The following is a 20,444-nucleotide window of genomic DNA, read 5'->3' on the forward strand; positions in this document are numbered from 1 at the left end:
GAGAAAGAGACCTTACCCAAGGGATAGCATATAGTGAAAAAGAAGAAACATTAGGTATACCATGTGAAACTGCGTTTTCTTCTGTAATAGTCAGCAAAGTGCCATTAAAAGCTTAGCTGCTTCCTTGCCCAAAGTGGCTAGGAGCTGCTCAAAAGAGCCAGTGCTTTGATATCTCTCTTACCCTGTACAAATGCTCCCATGTGATATACTAAGCCATCAAACTCTAAGAGCTGAGATAAAATTTCAGGAAATGAAAGTTATGTATACTGCTACTGCTAAGTCGCTTCAGTCGTGTCCGAATCTGTGCGGACCCATAGACGGCAGCCCACCAGGCTCCCCCATCCCTGGGATTTTCCAGGCAAGAACACTGGAGTGGGTTGCCATGTCCTTCTCCAACGCATGAAAATGAAAAGTGAAAGTGAAGTCGCTCAGTCGTGTCTGACTCTTTGCGACCCCATGGACTGCAGCCTACCAGGCTCCTCCGTCCATGGGATTTTCCAGGCAAGAGTACTGCAGTGGGGTGCCACTGCCTTCTTTGAAGTTATATATAGAATAGTTAAATTGATCAATTCTGTACTTAGCCCAGAGAAACCTAAGGCTCTAAGAAAATTAGCAGACACTTCTCAAGGTTCTGGCTAAAGGTAAATTACAGAGATTTTTCTTATGTTAAAGAAAAAGTTAAATAAATACTAAGGCCTGTATCCTTCATATGATACTTAAGGTAATGGCTAGCATTAAAAAAAAGGGGGGGGGGATAAAAATAGCATAAATGCTGGAATAAGCTAAATGTGGATTCAAACCCAGGCTTTGTCATGTACGGTTGTGTGACTGTGGACAAGTCACTGAACTTCTCAATTCCTCAATACTTCTATTTGTAAAATGAAGACAGCTACCCAGTGGGGTATCTACAAGAATTCACTGAGAGCATGTATACAAAATTCTCTGCTTTTGGCTAAAAATAAAAGTAGTAGAAATAATAACTACCTATTGTGAAGGAAGAAGAAAAAAGGGGGAAAGAATATATAGTCCACAATATAAACCTAAGAGTTGAGTTATAACTTTAAAGTTCTTCAAGTTCTTTTTCACACAATAGCAATATCACTACCAATGTTCGGGGGTGGTGGTGTTTGGTTCATATTCTTTTTACTAAAAGCTTTATATAAAATATAGGATATAGGCTAAGTGAAATGAACCCAAACACAACACATATATTCCCAGTTGTTCCAAAATGTCTCCTGGTTCCTCAAGAGAGAAAATGATAAAAGCATATATTTGGCTGAACTTCTGTTCATAGTTACTGCACAGGTAAGTGACAGGCAACCATTCCAACTCAAGAAAGCTCCACCCAGAGCCACCCCACTCACTTTCTCTAGCAGGTCCATGTTGAGTTCAACAGCACCCCCACCCCACTTCAACGTCTAGATAACCTGAAAACCATTTAAATAGCAATGGCTGAAAGCCTAAAGGCTACTTACTACAGGATTTCTAAAGATTCATAAATCTCAGACCAACGCTCATCATCTTCACTGTCCACAGTGCCCTGTCTTCTCCACTGCTGAAGTAAGCAGATGGAACACTGACTTTTCTCCCTTCCTCTTCTGCTAGCACTGCAATGACAGGGAATCTATAGGACAAAGGCATCTCTCTCCTTTTCCACAACAGACCACAAATCATGCTCAACCAGAAAAACACAGAAACCCTATTCTTCCTGTGATCTTCTCCATGTATTCGTAAGAAACTATCTTTAACTGTGATTAGACCAGTCCTAGACTCTCTCTGAAATTAATCCACCACTGAGTCTCACTTAATACTCAAAAATTTGCTTCTAGATCCACTTAATATCTTACCTAACACACACACACACACACACACACACATGCCATAGCCTTTTCTCACTCCTTCCCATTCTGCCAAACTCCCCAAAACTAATTCTTTTCTCATCTGAACTTCTAAAGGTATTTTATGGACATCATATCCACATAATTTACCATATTCTATCTTGGTTATTCTTTTACATCAAATGCATTCTTCTCCAACACTGCTTGAAATTATTGTTCAGCTGATTTTTCATTCATAAATTAGGAATACATTAAATGAAAATCATGTAATCTTTTTGAAAAATAAACGTTCTCATTTCTGCTTTCAATTAGGATGGAGTAACGAGGACAAGACTTATCTTGCCACCTCAAACAACTAAAAACAGAAAAAGTACATGAAGCCTGGAGAAAGTTCTCAAGCTGTGGCACAAAAAGGGAAGCCAGGCAGTGGTCTCCATGAGATGAGGAGATAAAGCTTCAAGTCCAGGGAAGTCAAGACCGCCAGAGGTCACAGGGGAGAGCGCTGTAGGAGAGAACTGTAGAGAGAGAATCCTGAAGACCCGCGGCGGGCCCTCCTCAAGAACCCAGCTGAACGACAGCATATGCGAGAAGCTGCTGAAAGACTTGAAGGGAGCAGTGCTGAGAGCGCACACAGCGTCAGAAACAGCCTGTTCTCCAAAGTGAGAGTGGAGAGTCTGACAGTTTAAAAAGCATCAGTTACAGCACCAAGAAGAGTCTTGCCTCAAAAGCGAGGCAGACCAATAAACACAGCTCTGGTCCTATCTAACAAAGCTTAAAAATAAATCCAGAAAGGATTAAACTATTTCTAAGAAAGTCAGCTGTGTTGCAGACAAAGCTCAAGAATATTTGCAAGCAGAAAAAACAAACAAAACAACCCATCTAGCATCTAACAAGGTAAAATTCACAACGTCTGGTATCCATTCAAAAATTACCATGGATTCAAAGAAGCAGAAAAATACAACCCATAATGATGAGAAAGATCAACCAACTGCAACTGATCCAGAATGAATATAGACATTAGAATTAACAGACAATGACATTAAGACATCTGTATTCCACATGTTCAAAAAAACTGTACATATAAGAAAACTGAGCATGTTAAGAGAAATGGGAGATACAAAAAGATCTGCATCAGAATCCTAGAGATGAAAACTATACTACCTGAGCTTAGAAAAATTCTATTGGACTAATAATGACAGGTTAGACCTTGCAGAAGAGAAGTTCAGTACACTAAATACTATCACAACAGAAACTACCCAAAGGAAATACACAGAGAGTAAAAAAGATTAAGAGTAATGAACAGCAAGCCTTGAAAATAACATGGAATGGTTATGGCCTAATATATACTGGTGATGACAGTTTTTTTAAAAATTGAAGAATAGTTGATTTACAATGTGGTGTTAGCTTCAGGTGTACAGCAAAGAGATTCAGTTTTATGTAGATTCTTTTCCATTATAGATTATTACAAGATATTGAATATAGTTTCCTGCGCTATACAGTAGGTCCTTGTTTATCTCTTTTATATGTAATAGTGTGATCTGTTAATCCCAAATTACTAATTTATCCCTTCCCTGCCCACCAGCTGCATCCTCCCCCTCCACTCCCTCCCTAAACTTTTTTTTTAATTTTTAATTTTAATTTTTACTTTATTTTACTTTACAATACTGTATTGGTTTTGCCATACGTTGACATGAAAAAGAATCTACTTCTGGTCATCTTGAGTGGAAGGAAAAGAGAGAAGGAGATAGCTTGCAGTCAATATACCACATTTGGTATACTTATTATGGGTTATCAGTCCCTAAAATTCCACTGTCACCTTTTCACATTCTTTGCCTTTCTGCACTTATTGGAGTCATACTCTCTTTCCTTTCCTCTTTGCTGACCTCTCAAGCCAGAGCTCCTATGCCACCTACCCACATTCTATCTTCTGGATATATGCAGCCTTCTACTGGAAGATCTACAAGAGATTTGTGTGTTCTCCAAACAGCCAAAAGTCCTCCTTTCTTCTTACCAAATAAAACATCCATTTCCAAAATGACATTATATTTTAAGTATTGACTGATTCAGGTAATAAACACGAGAATATATGTGACTTTAATTCTTTTGGTTTGAACTTGTCATGAAGGAACAAGTTAAAATTCATTAATTCAATCAAAAAGTATTAAATTGAACTAGATATGATGACAAACACAGGCGATACAGTCTCAATCCTACAAGAAACTACAGACAAATGTATTCACAGAAAAAAACAGACAAATGTATTCACAATTAGAGTAAAAACTGAAACCTACATACTATGGACTAAGAGAACAATACATACACAATGCCAAGGAAGCACGAAAAAGGGAAAACTATGAGATAGGGCAAGTTTTCTGAAGCGGGTAACATCTAAGCTGAATCCTTAAGGCAAGAAATAAATCACGTGGGAGAAAGTAATAATATATAAAAAATAATATATTAATATGAAGAATTATATGAAAAGCATGAAGGTACAAAATTGCAAGTGGTTCAGTAGAGTGGAGGGAGAAAGCAAGTGAAGAAAGGAAAAGAATCATCAAGATTTCTAGGAGGAAAATGAGAGAAGCAAACCTTAACAGGGATTGAAGACGACCTGTCAAAGCTGCTAGAAACCATGTCCCCGTCATCAAGTTAGATGGGAATGCTTCCCCTCTGCTAAATATCAGGGTGAACTGCAGCCCTCCAAGTCAGGGGTTGGCAAGATACGGCTTTCGTCCAAAGCTGCCCCACCACCTGCTTTGGATAATCTGAAAGCTAAGTGTAGTTTTTACATTTTCAAATAGTTAAAAAATTCAAAAGAAGAATATTTTGTGGCACATGGAAATAATATGAAACTAAAATTTCAGAAGTGTTTTTAAATAAAGTTTAACAAGAACATAGCCACGCCCATTCACTTACCAATCCTGGATGACCACTTTCATGTCACAACAGTAGAACTGAATAGCTGTAACAGAGACAGCATGGCTTGAAAAGCCAAAAAAAATTTACTATCTATCTAGACATTAATGGAAAAAGTTTATGGAATTCTGCTCTGAGTCTTTCAAAATCCCATCTCCTTCAATTAAATCTCAGCTTATCTGTTAAGAAGTTCTTATAAGAAACCTCATAATATTAGATAAAAGACTAATTATATTATTTGTAGATATAAGAGTATTATTTTTTAATTTCATAAAGTAATTACTATTTCCATCTCCATATTTTCTTCTTAAATATTCCTTTACATATGAAATATCAAATTTTGATTGCAGAACTTTATCCTGCAATTCTAAATGAATTAAATATCTCTAGTTATATGATTCCAAGTTAAGAAGTTTAAAACTGTATTTCCTTCTGTTAATAGCAGTCGAGCTGTACTTATTTCCTGGGTCATTAATTAAATAAATGTTATTCTAATATTCCAAAACTGATAGATAGCCTTCGAAAAATTTCAAGAGGAATGATGGAAAAAATAATATATCAAAATATGATAATCTAAGATTATTTCTAAAGTATTTGATTTATAATAAGTATTATTAAATCAAAATAATTTCCCAGGATTTAATTTCTTTTTTTGGGTGTGTTTTGCTTCTATTCTCAATAGACATAGAACATTATGATTTACTGTTGCTATCAATTTAAAAGACTCTATAATTCCCAATTTTAGCTCTTCAACACTTTTTCGATACAATTTCAACATCTCAAGGAAGGTGATCAAATTTATTTTTGTTGATTTTTAATATGTCATTTGTTGGCCCAACTGGCATCTTCAAAACAGAATTTGTAAAAAAAAAAACAAGTTTAAAAAGTGAAAACTTCAGTGTTAGTAACCTTTGAAGGATCTGGGCAAGACCTAGAAGTTAGAAGGCAGGGAGATTCTCACCAATCAGCTGACAGTGTGCATTAAAATGGAGAAGAAAACAAATATTCTACTTTAAGAGGTGAGGGTAGTAAGTCCTTATTTTTGAAGTTGTGAATTGGTGACAACATTACATGGCCAATAGACTTTGAAAACTGAGTAAACTCAACGTGCTGTCAAAAAATAAAACCTATAACAAAGATATGCTGCTTAATAATACTCATAACTACTTAGTAATTAGATATAAATGATACACCATTCATATAAATTGTCATAATTAGACCAGAACAGCAAAGACTCTAGAAACCATATGGTTTCCTATCTATGAGGAATAATTCAAGGAGGCAGGTAAGATGAGCACAGAAAACAGAAGACTGAAGGGGACATGTAGCAGTTATTTTCAAATACCTGGGTTTTATGAAGGAGAAATGAAACCCCTCCACGTGAGTCTGGATGACAGAACAATGAAGAAGGAGAAGACAAGAATGGAGACAGACTTATGCTCACCATGAGGAAATGAGAAGAGAAGAATGGAAACAGATTTGACCTCACCATGAGCAAAGTATTTCAACTCTGTAATGGCCAACAATGGAGCGATTTATCTATGAGGTTTGTGGTATAATGGAAGAATATGCAAATCTGGAATTAAAGGCATCCCAAATCTGGATCCTATTCCTATCCGTTCCTAGAACTATCAAACTGCTTGACTTCTTGAATCTCAGTTTAATGTACTGGAAAAAAAATGGGAAAAACACCACCTACCTCAAAAAGAGATTGGCAAGTGACATATGATATCAGTAAAACAATTTTATATATGTAAATGTGCACACGTGTAGGTATGCTAAGTCTCTTTGGTCATGTCCAACTCTTTGTGATCCTATGGGCCACAGCCCACCAGGCTCCTCTGTCCATGGGATTTGTACGTAAAACTGGTACAAAGTAGGTATGCAAAAACAAAAGGTTATTTCAATAACAGTAATTGTTAGTGGTGGTCAAGAACAGGGAAGCTGAAGCCAAACTCTGGTTGAAGTCCTGGAGCTGCCAACTTAACTTCTTTGTATTCCTGTTTGCTGATTTCTACAATACGGGTATAACAGTACTTACACGGCTGCTGAAAGGAACTGTACAAGGCGCTGGCGATGGTGCCTCACGCGTAATATATATGCGCTACAATGTTACTGCCTGTGCGCTTAGTCGCTTCAGTTGGGTCCAGCTCTTTGTGACCCTATGGACTATAGCCTGCCAGACTCCTTTGTCCATGGGAGTTTTTCAGGCAAGAATACTGGAGTGGGTTCAGCCATACCCTCTTCCAGGGGATCTTCCCGACCCAGGGATTGAACCTGCATCTCCTGCCTTGCAGGTAGATTCTTTACTGCTGAGCCACTAGGGAAGCTCAACCTATTATTATGTAATATCAGAAAAATAAATTCATTTAGTGAATTCCTTGTTATTGCAAGTATTCTATCAAAGCCTTGAACATGTAAGAGATGGAAATTTCAGAAGTAAATAAGAGAGTCTCACCTAAATTCATTCATTTACACAGTCAATAAGTATTATATGAATATGTAATACTTACAAGGGGCATTAGAGCACAGTGGTTAAGAGTACAGATTCCTAAGACAGTTTGTGGATATGAATCCCCACAGTATCTCTTAGTAGCTTATAAATTGGGGCATATTACCTAATCATGGTATTCCTCAGTTTCTTCTTCTGTCCTATGAGGGATAATTACAGGGCTGATGAGAGCATTCAATGATCTCAGGCAGGGACTTCCCTGGTGGTCCAGTGGCTAAAACTCCACACTCCCAAAGCAGGTGGCCTGGGTTCAATCCCTGGACAGGGAACTAGATCCCACCCACATGCCTCAACTGAGTTCCCAGGCCACAACTAAAGATCCTGCATGCCCCGACAAAGACCAAAGGTCCCGTGTGTTGCAACTAAGACCCAGTGCATCCAAAGAAATAAATATTTTTAAAAATGAGTTAACATAGGTAAAGTACTTAGGACAGTACTTGACAGTAATACATCATATATGAAGATTAGCTGATTAGCTATTCTTTTTTTTTTTTGACTACATGCCAGGCACAGTTCTAGATACAACTGACTTCTGACAGCGTTCCTGCTTTAAAGACCTTACATTCTTTGGAGGGGTGGGATAGCACTGATGATAAACAAGCAAATAATAAGTAACGACAAACAAAAATATCAGTGACCAGAGAAAACAGGTTAAGGGGATAGGGAGAGATTGGGGAATTTGAGTTAAGAAAGTCAAAGGAGAGCTCTTGAGAAACCTCGAAGATGAGCATTTCTATGACTAAAGAGAAAAACAGAAGGAAAAGTTCTGAGCAGGAGGATGCAAGGCATGTTAAAAGGAAGAGCAAAGATGTCAGTGCCAAAGGGCAGTAGGAGGTAAGGCTGGAGAGAGACAGCCAGGTTCCCGATCACTCAAGGGCCTTAAGAGATCAGAGTGAGGGCACTGGATTTTATTTGGAATCTGAAGGGAAACAAGGTTTAAAGCACGGGAGTGACAAAATCCAGTGTGCACTTCAAATGACTCACTCTGCCAATGAACCCAATTATTAATCAACTATTAATCAATCTAATCAATTATTTGGCTCCAAGGCTTTCTGAATTTAATCATTCTACTACTAGTGGTGGTTTAGTTGCTAAGTCGTGTCCAACTTGTGCAACCCCATGGACTGTAGCCTGCCAGGCTCCTCTGTCCATGGGATTCTCCAGGCAAGAATACTGGAGTGGGTTGCCATTTCCTTCTCCAGGGGATCTTCCTGACCCAGGAATCGAACCCGGGGCTCCTGCATTGCAGGCAGATTCTTTACCAACTGAGTCAGGGAGGACATTTTGCATATTTGGGAAATGGAAACAATACGTCACAACAGCAGACTGAGGGATTTCTGACTGCTTGAAAATCAGGCATCCAAATCCAATAATGAAACTGCTACATTTAAAACGACAAAGCATTTACTGCAGGAGGGCATTCCATTCGTGTTTGTTAGATTTCACATATGAAGTACTGTTTAGAAATGTTTGAGAAAGATTTGACAGCGGTTTTGGAATATTGGAAAAAAAAAAAGACTGAGAAGTTATGATTCCAGAAGGGAATGCTTGAGATATCAACAACATAAGATTCCAGAGAGGAACTATACACCAAAAGGCGGGCTAGGGGGCTGTATCATCACCATGACAACACATACAGATGACCAAGAAACAAACCAAGATAAGAATGACCTGAAGAGAAGTTGAAATGTTAGCACTCCACGAACCAAAAGTCTGAAGAGAAATGAGACTGTTTCCATACGACAGGCAACCTTTTAGAAATGAGTCTGAAGATTTTCAGAGAGATCAGAACAATGGAGGAACAAAACCAGGACTCTGAGCTGAGCCACTGACCAGGATGAGGAGCGGCATCTCCTTTTCAACAGGGAGGTGTCCTCCACAGCAAGACAAACTTGAACAGCGGACTGTCAAACACTAAGCTTTCCTAGTCTCAGCTGCAAAACTAAGCATAAGGATAAAGGGAAAAAATTTAGAGAAAGGGTCAAAAAAAGGTGTGTGTTTTGGGGTATGGGAGGTGACCGAAAAGAAAAACCATTCGATAAGTCAAAATTGCTCAGATTTATGGGGTTCTGGGTATCTTTTATGGAATTCTGGGTATCTTTTCAGGGCAGCTGACTAATTTTTAGAATAGCAGTGTTTTTCAAGAGCCAGCCTTGGCCATGGCAAGGAAATGGTTATAAGTGAAGACATGTAGCAATGCAGAAGAATTCTGAAACAAACCAAAGCTCTGGAAAAAGTGAGGCTTTTTTTGGGTTCATTGTAAAGGAACATAAATTAGTCTCAAACCCACAATCTCCGCCTACCCCCCAACTTCCCAGAGTCCTGTGCAGCCCACAGCAAGTGGAAGTGTGCCAAGACCAACAGTGTGGACTGAAGCTCTGTGGATGAAGGGCGCGATGGGCTCCGGTGGACCTGGCGGGCAACCCAATGGGAATCATTTGAGAGCAGTGTCACAAAATGGAGACTAAATAATCACTGAGGACAGTCAAAACGCACAGAAAACATGCTTAGCAAAATCAGAGGACAGATTCCCTACTCCAACTCATTAAAAAAAAAATCCAAAACTAAACAAACAAAAAAAAATCCAGATAAGATAGTAGAAAATGAAACAAAGCAAAATGTACCTGCCCCCTTACCTGCCTTCAACTAAAGTATAACACCTCCCTCTTCTCTCCTCCCAGCCACCCTGGAACAGAATAGGGAACTAGCCACAGCTCAGGTGAAGACTTAGGCCATCTAGCTACAGAGGGGAGATGGCAGACAATGGAAGTGGTGATTCATTACAAAAGAACACACTCCTAGCGGCCTGCTGCCTCCTGGGCTCACTGCACTATTTAAAGGAACAGCAACCCCCTTTCCAACCTCCCTTATTCTTAACACCTTCCCTCCTCTTGGTCCTGATGGAAAACAGATTTTGAAGAAAATGCCAGCAAAGCACTGAGCTGTCCAAGAAAGGGAGGGCTTTGTGTTCCACAGAAACTGGCAGTCTTACTCTAGAGAAGAGAACAAAAATTTTCTTTCACGTCCACACTGTAAGATCTTCCTCTCTGTCTAGTATACTTTCCCTTTCAATAGCAAATAGTATAACCTTTTCTTATTAATTGGAGTTGAGGTCATTTACCACTTTGCCTAATTTGACACATATTACAAGGATGATTTCTCTTCTCCTTCCTTTTATTCCACACTGTTATTTTCACAGACGAGAGGAGATGCAATATTTTGGTTCATAGGCTCTGAAAGAAGAGAGCATCTCAGTGAAATACTCCAACATATACAGGAATGACAAGGAAACCTAAAGTTATTTTTTTTTAAATCACATGAGCATGTGTGTCTACTATACTAGAATTCCATAATTAAAAGGCCATCTGCTTTTTTCTTTTTAAAGCAAAACTTTGATAACTTATCGCAAATAACCGAGCATTATAAACCAAAAGCAGGCCTTATAAAACCAGAACATATATAGTAACAATGAGTGCACACCATGCAGCTACTGATACAGATCTAAACATGTGATGAAAATGGCATCCACTGAAAGCCCTTCACCTTCTTCCACCAAGTGAGGGACGGAAATGGGATGCAGATCAAAGATCTGTTAAGATCAAAGATGCAAAGAACCTAGGTGACAAAATGGTGAAAACATACCTAAATGCCTTTCCTAATATACTTGCTGAGATATTAAATACCAAAATGAACTGTTTGATAACTTGAACCGTAAACAATGCAGACATTTTCTACTCAGAAAGCTTTACGTTGACAGATCATTATCAAATACTGGGATCCTATGTCTGGCTCAAAAAACCAAAAACTAGCCCTTCACCCTCCCCCCAAAACCCCCATAGAACAAATAAAGATTTGGCCTGTTTGGCTACTTGCTTCATTTTCCCCCTAGATTATTAACAGCTATGTATGTTACATTAACATAGGAAGTGTATACAAAAAACAAACACATTGGAATACCGGAACTTCCCAAGTGTGACATTCTGCATTTCCCATTTGTATACATTCAGAACCGGAAAAACTGAGCTCCTGCTTTCCCTTCAGCATTCACACACACTGAGAAAATCTTTAATGAGTTTCACTCATCTATTAGAATTTTTAACCACTCCCAAACTCCTGCTTTCCAGTTTCTACTTATCTCTTCTGCTTCCTTCCTAAAATTATAGTTTTCTTAAATACTGATTATTAAGACCAAGTTATTAAGTGTGCAAACGCTTATGCATTCTAACTTGGGCTTGCACATGCTTACTCAGCTCCTCTAGAAACTAAGGGGACAGGTTCCAAGAGGTCACAGAAAACCTCTGATTATAAGAAGTCCTAGTTTAGGTAACTCTTTCACTGACTTAAAAATATATATAACAAAAGTCATATTTACCTAAAAAAGTATATATATAATGAAAGTCAAGTAGTTGAAAAGGCTCCAGTAATAGCTGAGAAAGAAGAAAGCTGGTACCCTCTAAAATGGTCAGTTAATGAAAACTGAATGAGGGCTCCAAGGTTAAGAAGTATCATCTACCAAGCAACAAAGAGAAGCCAGAAACAGGTTCTCTCTCTCTCTCTCTTTTTTAAAGTATAGCATATTTCAAAAGAGTTAATCAGGCTCATGATCAAGGGATAAGAAATGCAACAGAAAATATTTCAAGGGTTTCTCCCCTTTGCAGAAGAGGGAGGGGTCTCTTAATAATCTCTAAACTTAAATCCGTTGAAAAATTATTTTGAAGCGACATATTCTTTGAAACTCCCCTTTCCTCCAGGTCACGTTGGGAAAACCTCCCTAAAGCTTTACCTCCTTCCAAACAGCACTGCGGGGCATTATATAACATTTACGGAACAAGGCTCCAGCTCCTAAAATCATGCCTCTATCCAGATAGCCAGCTGACTCTCTCGCCCTCCGGTGGTGACTTAGGAAGAGAGACAAGAGAATACAAAAAAGGGGGGCAACATCCTTAAAAGGAAAGCACTGTCCAGTGATGAAATTTCCCTACAGAGCATAAAACCTGGAGTGAAACACATCCTAAGTCTGAGACCAAAGGATATGAAGTTCTACAATGCAACAATGCAAACGATTCTAATTGATCAGTCACAGCCTCATCATTTCCTCTCAACCTATATATAAAGAAAAATGGGTAAAAGGATCATACGGAAGGATGCCAAAAGGAAAAACAGCACCGCCAGGGAAAATCGGGGAAGAGGATTCACCTTTCTATTTGTCAGGAATGACTTGCTAAAATGCAGATACTGCTTGGCACAAGCAAAGACAGGCAGAGAGAGAGAGGGAGGGAGGGAAGGAGGGAGGAAGGGAGGTCTTCCATTTCCTACTCCCTCTCCTTCAGATGTCTTTTAATGCCCCCGTGACTGTCACTTATACATTCAGACCTGCTCTCCTGCCAGGGAGGGCTCTAACCTGCTTGTGGTGCACCTAGATGCTTCTACAGTTCTCATGGAAAACAAACCATGCAGTAACAAAGACATGAAAATCAAATGCATTTTTTTCAAGCCTTCATTTTTAATAAGCCCTTTAGAGCAAAGGCAGCAAAACTGCAATTCCGTCGCCTCTTTGGAGACACCGAAGTGCATCTGAAATTGGATTTCCCTACAACACAGATTCTTCTGCTATTCTTAAAAGGAAGTCAATCCCGCTCCCCTCTTTTTGGCCGTCTACAAGAATCTCTTCCTACCTCTGCAGTCTTTCTCTCCCTCCCTCTTCTCAGAACCAAGACAAAGAGGTAGACAAATCCCCACAGGGTCTTTCCTGAGCCACAGCTGCACAGTACAGGAAACAGGAATCTGCTATGGAGCTAAGGGAGGGGGAGAATAAAGGATACGCACACAACACACACACACACACACACACACACACACATTCTCTCTCTCTCTCTCTCTCTCTCTCTCTCTCTCTCTCTCTCTCTCTCTCTCTCTCGCAGACCCACAACAGGCACAGACTAGCTTTCCAGCTGATAATAGTAATTTTGACCCTTTCTAAAAAGACAATAATAATTAAAACTCTGGTGATTCTGCCCCACCCGCATAGCTCTTTTTAGATCTCGGAAATGAGAAAAGAAACGAACGGAGCAAACACAGATCTTACCTGAGTTACCATTTTCTTTTTCTCCATAAACCAAAGGGAATAGATGATGAACACTCAGAGCAGTTGCGCTGGGGGGGACACCTTCCACGGCTTTCTTTCCACCCCCCTCCCCCCCCCAGTCTAGCTTGTTAAGAGCTGGTGATTGTTCTCCCTTTATCTCGTTTTCCTTCCTTTTTCTTTCTAGTGTTTCTTCCTTTCTTTTCTCTTCCTCTCTGGCAGTCTCTCCCCCTCCTTCCTTCTCCAGCTCCCTCCCATATCTCAGGCAGATGGCTGAAGGAAGCCCCACCCCTGAATGCCTAAGGTAATTAATCAGAGTAGAGCCCCACCTCTTCCTCCTCCCCCCACCCCCTCCTGGCTGGCTGACATCTCCCAACTCCAGAAACAGGCCTGCTGGAGAATGGCAGTTTGGTGTGTGCTTTGCGCACGCGTGTGTGTATGTGTGTGTATGTGTGTGTGTGTGTGTATGCGCGCGCGTGTGCGCGTGAGGAGAGGAGGGAAGGAGGGGGAGAGAGGCAAGGGCAGGCGCCATGTGCAGGCATATTTTAAGGAGTGAGATTCTGCGATGGTGGCATTAATTATATAGCACAGGAAGTATTCAGGGCAGCTTACCATAGTTAGTACAGATTTAAAATGTTCCATCTAAGAATATCTGATAATATGAAATAAGAAAGAAATTATTTTTTTAAAAACATTTCCACAGATGTATAGTTTATAGATGCAGTGGATTTAATAAAAGATGAGAAAAGCTGCTCAATGACAGTTGACTGGAAGGTTTTCAAGGAATGGAAATATGCAAGAACCTGCTTGTCCTAAATCAGCCTAAAGACTTCAAAGAACCAAAAGAGAGAAGGGAGGTAATTTAAGTGCATATTTTTTCCACTGTAAAAAACCTGGGGATTCTGAAAAAGGTGTCTACAAACACGATGGCTTATGAAACGTAGGGTGGATACTAATTTGACTGTTCAAGGCCTCCAGCTTCATTACAAATCCTGGTTAACTGAGAATTCACCTTTTGTGTTTCTCAGCCTTCTGCAACTCAGCCTCTAGTGAAAAATGTAAACCTTTGTTATACACATTGGACAACTGTTTCATTGCTATTACTAGTTATTGTTACTATACAGTGCTAGAGATACAGGAGACATGGGAGAATATTTATTAAATATAAGAGTTTCTTTTAAGTTCTCTTAGTAGAAAATCAGGTTTTATTAAAGGGCTTCCCTGTGGCTCAGATGGTAAAGCATCTGCCCGCAATGCGGGAGACCCGGGTTTGATCCCTGGGTCGGGATGGCAACCCACTCCAGTACTCTTGCCTGAAAAACTCTATGGACTGTCTGCTGAGAAGCCTGGTAGCCGACAGTCCATGGAGTTGCAAAGAGTTGCACACGACTGAACAACTTTCACTAAGGTGGCTTAGTGGTAAAGCATCTGCCTGCCAACGCAGGAGATGCTGGAGATGTGGGTTCCCTCCCCGAGTTGGGGAAGATTGCCTGGAGGAGGAAATGGCAACCCATTTCAGTACTCTTGCCAGGAAAATTCCATGGACAGAGGAGCCTGGAGGGCTATAGTCTGTGGGGGTCGCACAACTGAGAGACTGGACACACACACACACAGTAAAAAGCCATAGTGGAAAAAAAGCATCAGAGGTGTGATTCAGTTCAGAAGCCCTGGTCAGAGTCCTAATTCTGCCTTTTATAAGTGATCTTGGAAAAGTCTTTGACCCCTGAATATAAATGTCATAATCTTCCTACTTCCCTACTTTCTATTATTAAATATTCAAATAATCTATGTGAATGTTTGATGAGTTCATGGTGTTTGTCTCATAACAGTAACAATTTCTATTTTTTTAGTATTCTAATAAATAAGATTCTATATTGTTTTTTATTTTGTATTTTAAGTTATGCTATATTTATGTTATAACCTCTAATAGATTACCTGAAGGGCAAAGAGATTAATTCCAAAGTTAAGCTTCCTACTTTTAATATAAATGCATAAAAAAAATCAAAATTAAAAATCACAAATCACATGGAGAATACATTAAGTTTTTTCTGTCTCAATGAGGATTATTTGGCAAAATATATAGTCAGGCTTTAAAAGCAATGTACATATAACAGTGCTGGTTGGCACACTGCCAATATAACATCATCATAAAGCGCTAGTCACTCAGACACGTGCAGCTCCGCAACACTACGCTCCCATCCAAATTAGTGACCATTTTAACAACTCGGAAAACACAGAAACTACCAAATCACCTGAAGAGCCTGGCACAGTCACAGCTATTTACTGAGTGCCTACAACACGCCAGGCACTATTCTGGGCACGTTACAGATACTTGAATACTTTTAGTATATGTGTAAAGAAATACATACAAAAGAAAGGGATCTTTTAACATTAGGAAAAACAACATTAAGAGAAAAGGGATGGATCAGTTTTGGACTTGTTCTTATTTAACATTTTTAGAAATGATCTAGAAGATAGAACATATTACATTCTCTGAATCTGTGACTGAAAAGTCAACCTGGAGATAAAATGCAGACAAAAAAATGTAAAGACAGTGACAGTGAGAGCCGCTCAGTCGTGTCCGACTCTTTGAGAACCCGTGGACTTTACAGACCATGGAATTCTCCAGGCCAGGGTACTGGAGTGGGTAGCCTATCCCTGCTTCAGTGGATCTTCCGGACCCAGGAACCAAACTGTGCATTGCAGGTGGATTCTTTACCAACTGAGCTATTAGGGAAAGACAAAGTAAGGAAGCAGAAAAGAGTTCCCTGGGAGCAAGGGCAATGCAGTGTGCTTTGGGGAAAATCTAAACCATATTCATGAGATAATTATTTATGTTTTCAGTTCTAATATAAGAAATAAACTGAGAATCATTGTATACCATTCTCTGAATCCACTGGCCCATGACAGGGTAGGGGACAAAAACCCGGAGCACGGAGAAGGCAGAGTCCCCCATTCCGCACCACACAGACACACACAGACACACACACGCACACACACGCACACACGCTACTCTTACGAAGCCATAGCTGTCTTGAGTCTGCAAACCTTCATACGTATGGAAAGACAACAAGCCCCAAGAGATTTTTTTTTTTTTAATAAAAATGAGGAATTCCCACATGCAAAAAGCTTAGGATATAGGTTTCCTTAGGTCTGGTATTCATGCCTCTTTTCCACACGTAGGACCAGTATTTTATGTCTCAGATAATAAACTTGAAACTATTAAAATAATTTTCATAAACTCACTGATTCTAGTGAGCAGTGCACAAATGCAAGGCTATTCTGATGCGCGTCCCTGACTTTAAAGTCTGTAGTTATAGAGGACAACCTGCTCCCTCATGCCCGAGAGAGAAGAGCAACTGAACAGCCTGGGTCTGACCCAGCAACATGCCTGAAGTCCCCTGGTGCTGAGTGTGCCCAGTGGTGTTCCAAGGAGAAACTCATTTCAGGGCATTTTCTGGGCAGGAGGGAGGGGTTTGGGGAGGGAGGCAGGCAAACAGACAATCAATGTCAGCTAAGGGAGGAGACCATGTCCACCCTCAAGGATCAACCCTCAGCTTCCAGCACAGGGCCTAATATATGGCAAGGACTCAACAAATATCTGGTAAATTAACAAGTGAACTTCTAGTCGTCTCAATGTCTTCATTGTTTCCTAGGGGCTTCATGTAATCCTCAGAACTCTAGCTTCCTTTCCCCCATAACACTGAGTGGAAATTGATCTTATCAAAGTCACCAGAGACAGACCTCGGATGGCCAAATTCAATGGACAGGTTATATCTTCTTCTTTGGCATCTGGCACTCCCTCCTTTTGGAAACTTTGACTCTCAGCTTCAAATGAGACCAGTCCTTCCTGATTCTCCTCCTTCCCTGTTCACTCGCTTCCCCACCTTACTCTTCTTCCCCTGCTGTTGGGTGTTCAGTCACTAAGTACTGTCTGACTACGGGGCGCGGTGGACTGCAGCACGCCAGGTTTCCCCGTCCTTCACTATCTCCCGGAGTCTGCTCATCATAATCATGTCCATTGACTCAGAGATGCCATCTAGCCATCTCATCCTCTGTTGCCCCCTTCTCCTCCTGTCCTCAATCTTTCCCAGCATTAGGGGCTTTTCCAGTGAGTCAGCTCTTCAAATCAGGTGGCCAAAGTAGTGGAGCTTCAGCATAAGTCCTTCCAATGAACAGTTAGGGTTGATTTCTTTTAGGATTGACTGGTTTGATCTCCTTGCTGTCCAAGGGACTCTCAAGAGTCTTCTCCAGAACCACAATTTGAAAGCATTAATTCTTCGGTGCTCAGCCTTCTCTATGGTCCAATTCTCAAATCCATACATGACTACTGGAAAAACCATAGCTTTAATTGCCAACCTTCAATGTTGGTATTGCTTGACATGCCATCTTCAGACCTCTTTAACTATATACCACAGGTCCTTAACCAAGGTCCTGAGTATATAGTTCCTCACACAGGTAGCCCAGTGGAAATCTGTTTTCTTATGTGCAATTCTGTGCAGAGAGGATTTATGGTATTCATCAGATTTTCAAAAAGGTACACAACTCAAAAAAGTTAGGCAGTGTTTCTTAATTCCCAAGGCCTCCTGTTGACCAACATGCTTGCTCTGGGTGGTGTGACCACTCCACTGCTTCAGCTACTACCCACTGACCTTGGTGACCCCCCACATTGCTATGTTCATTCCAGACATCTCTCCTGAACTCCAGACCAAATTATTCAAATACTGAACAACTGTTACTACCATTTAGATATTCAACAAATTTCTCTATTTTAAAAGTCCAAATTAAATTCTCAAAATGGAATCAATAATTCATTTAGCAAACATCCTAGTGTCAATCATGTGCCAGGCACTGGGGGCGCACAGTAATGGACAAAGGAGATAACCAGTCCTGGATTCTAGGACTCACTCTGCCATGTCTTACTTGGTGAAATGTGGTTAAACTTGCTAACCGGTAAGAGGTATCATTTCTTGAAAACTTACTCTGTGGTGGCTTCTTATCAGGACACTACATATATTCCTAGCTCACTTCATCCTCAGGAAAAGATGCTTTAATCTCCTTTGCAGAGAGGAGGGAACTAAGATGAGGTGAGGCTAAGTATCTCGCCCAAAGCCACGCGAGCTTCACCAAGATTTAAACCCAAATCTGATGGAAAGTCTGGAGACCTTCCAGGTCTTCCAGGACTCCTCCCTCTCACCTGACACCACACCAAACCAAATGCAAGTCCTTTTGATTTCTCTGAAATCTCTCTGAAATCTCTTTCTTTGATTTCTCTCTGAAATCAGCCCTTTCTTTTCACCCTGGCACCACAAATTTGGCTCTGACCTTATTATTTTGCATTCAACCTCCTACCAGCTCTCTGCCTTTGGTCTACCCCTCTTCCTGTGCAGGCCTCTCACCACTGCCAGAGCTTGAAATCTCATCATGCCACTTCCCTGGTTAAAATCCTCAACTACTGCCCACAGCCTAACAAGCGGGACAATCCCGACAGTTAAGGAGGCACCTAACACATACAACGTGGCTTCAGCTCACCTGTCCAGAGCCCCTGCTTTCCCTCTCCCCACGCACTGCCTTCCTCTGCTCCTGCCACACTTCACCGTGTGCAGTCAGCTCCTCTACAACTCCTCCGTTCTCTTCTGTTTCTCACTCCAGGCATCCCATGCTCCAAAAAGCCTTTGCTGCCCTAACCGCACCCACACGTGGGTTAAGGACCCTTATCCCTGTGCCTTGGCACCTGAGCCACAGTTCATATTGTTCCTGTATAACTCTGAACAGACTGTGAGCAATCTGAGGGTAGGAACTGTGTTTCACAATCTTAACTCAGTTCCTAACCCAGCACCTAAATATCTAGTAGATGAATGAATGTTTGATGAAATCAAACTGTGTAACGCTTTGATTTCTACCTCTTGCCATTTATATATCCATGCAGGGTACCTAAGAACAAAAAGCATCTCTGTGGTTATCAATATACTATATAAAAGCAATCTTTTCTTCCCAAAGAGTACTTGGAAATATCTTTAAATTTATAAATTTACTTTAGTATTTTAGAAATCTGAAGGGGAAAGGAAGATGTACAAGATGAAAGAATGGGAGAAAGGCCTTATTTTCAACTTTATTAGAATAGTTTAGATTCTAGACAAAACAACAATCACTGATTAAAAAAAAAACAAAAAACAAAAAACAAAAAACTCACGACTTCAGGTACCTTGCTCCTCACAATTTTACCCAGACCAGGACGCAACCTCCCCACCTCCTACCCACATACCAGCAATGCTCTAAAACCAGGTCTGAGAGTCCCTGACCAGAAGGCATACTTTCCCAGGCTGCCGCTAACACCCAGGTGAAAAGCAACATTAAAGGGATGGCATTTCCTGTGACAATAAAAACCTGCCAGTATAAAAGCTCTTCACTGCACAGCCCGCTCACCCATAATCCTAAGTGTAAATAACAATTTACACCTAACAGATATAAATACCTTTGCAGAAGCATCTCTAAGACAATACTGCTTTAATATCACTTGCCCCAGCATTCCCTTTAATATAAATGATGTCAAATTACAGATAATTGTATTCTATCCTAGCTCATTTTCTCTGGCTTAGGCAGTGTTCAGTTATATATAACTCATTCTAGAACAACAGGTGAGAGCAAAATTTGACATCAACTGCTTTGGACCTTAAATGCTTATAAAAATCAAACAGTCCTCAATTTATTTCCTGTCTCCCCAAAATCAAACCATTAGAACAAGATCACAAGTAGTACACACTAAGACATAAGTGAGGCCCGAGAAACTAGAAAAATATAACTTAATAAACTATTAACTTGGAGTTGCATAACATGTTCTGTAAATCTCTTTAAATTATCCCAAAATATATACAACTGAAATTACATGTACATTCTCTATATTCTCTGAGAGATTAAGGAAATGGTTCTTAGACAAATACTAAAAGGGATGGGACACAAACATATTTATTAATAACCAAATTAACAAGAAAATACACGATTAATCTGTGAAAACTGAACTGTACTGTTTTTCCAATAATAAAATATGCCACGTCTCTACTACTAAATTACTGGAGACTCTGCTGGTTTTCTCCAC

General features: G+C 40.2%; 1 protein-coding gene across 23 annotated transcripts in view; it reads right to left on the reverse strand.

The window, feature by feature from the left end:
- Positions 1-20,444, reverse strand: part of RBFOX2 (RNA binding protein, fox-1 homolog 2) — a 293,314-nt gene that overhangs the window by 86,299 nt on the left and 186,571 nt on the right. The window contains exon 1 of one of the 23 annotated variants that reach the window (XM_013964076.2): positions 13,352-13,596. The exons of 19 other annotated variants lie outside the window; for them this stretch is intronic. In XM_013964076.2, coding sequence (XP_013819530.1) covers positions 13,352-13,378 — 27 coding nt within the window. In that variant the 5' untranslated portion in view covers positions 13,379-13,596. Of the gene's footprint in view, positions 1-12,941; positions 13,129-13,351; positions 13,597-20,444 lie in introns of those variants that run through there. 3 more of the 23 variants (XM_005680608.3, XM_005680607.3, XM_018048253.1) reach the window with 3 other exon arrangements.

The sequence above is a fragment of the Capra hircus genome, chromosome 5, assembly GCF_001704415.2.
Source record: "Capra hircus breed San Clemente chromosome 5, ASM170441v1, whole genome shotgun sequence".
NCBI classification, from domain to species: domain Eukaryota; kingdom Metazoa; phylum Chordata; class Mammalia; order Artiodactyla; family Bovidae; genus Capra; species Capra hircus.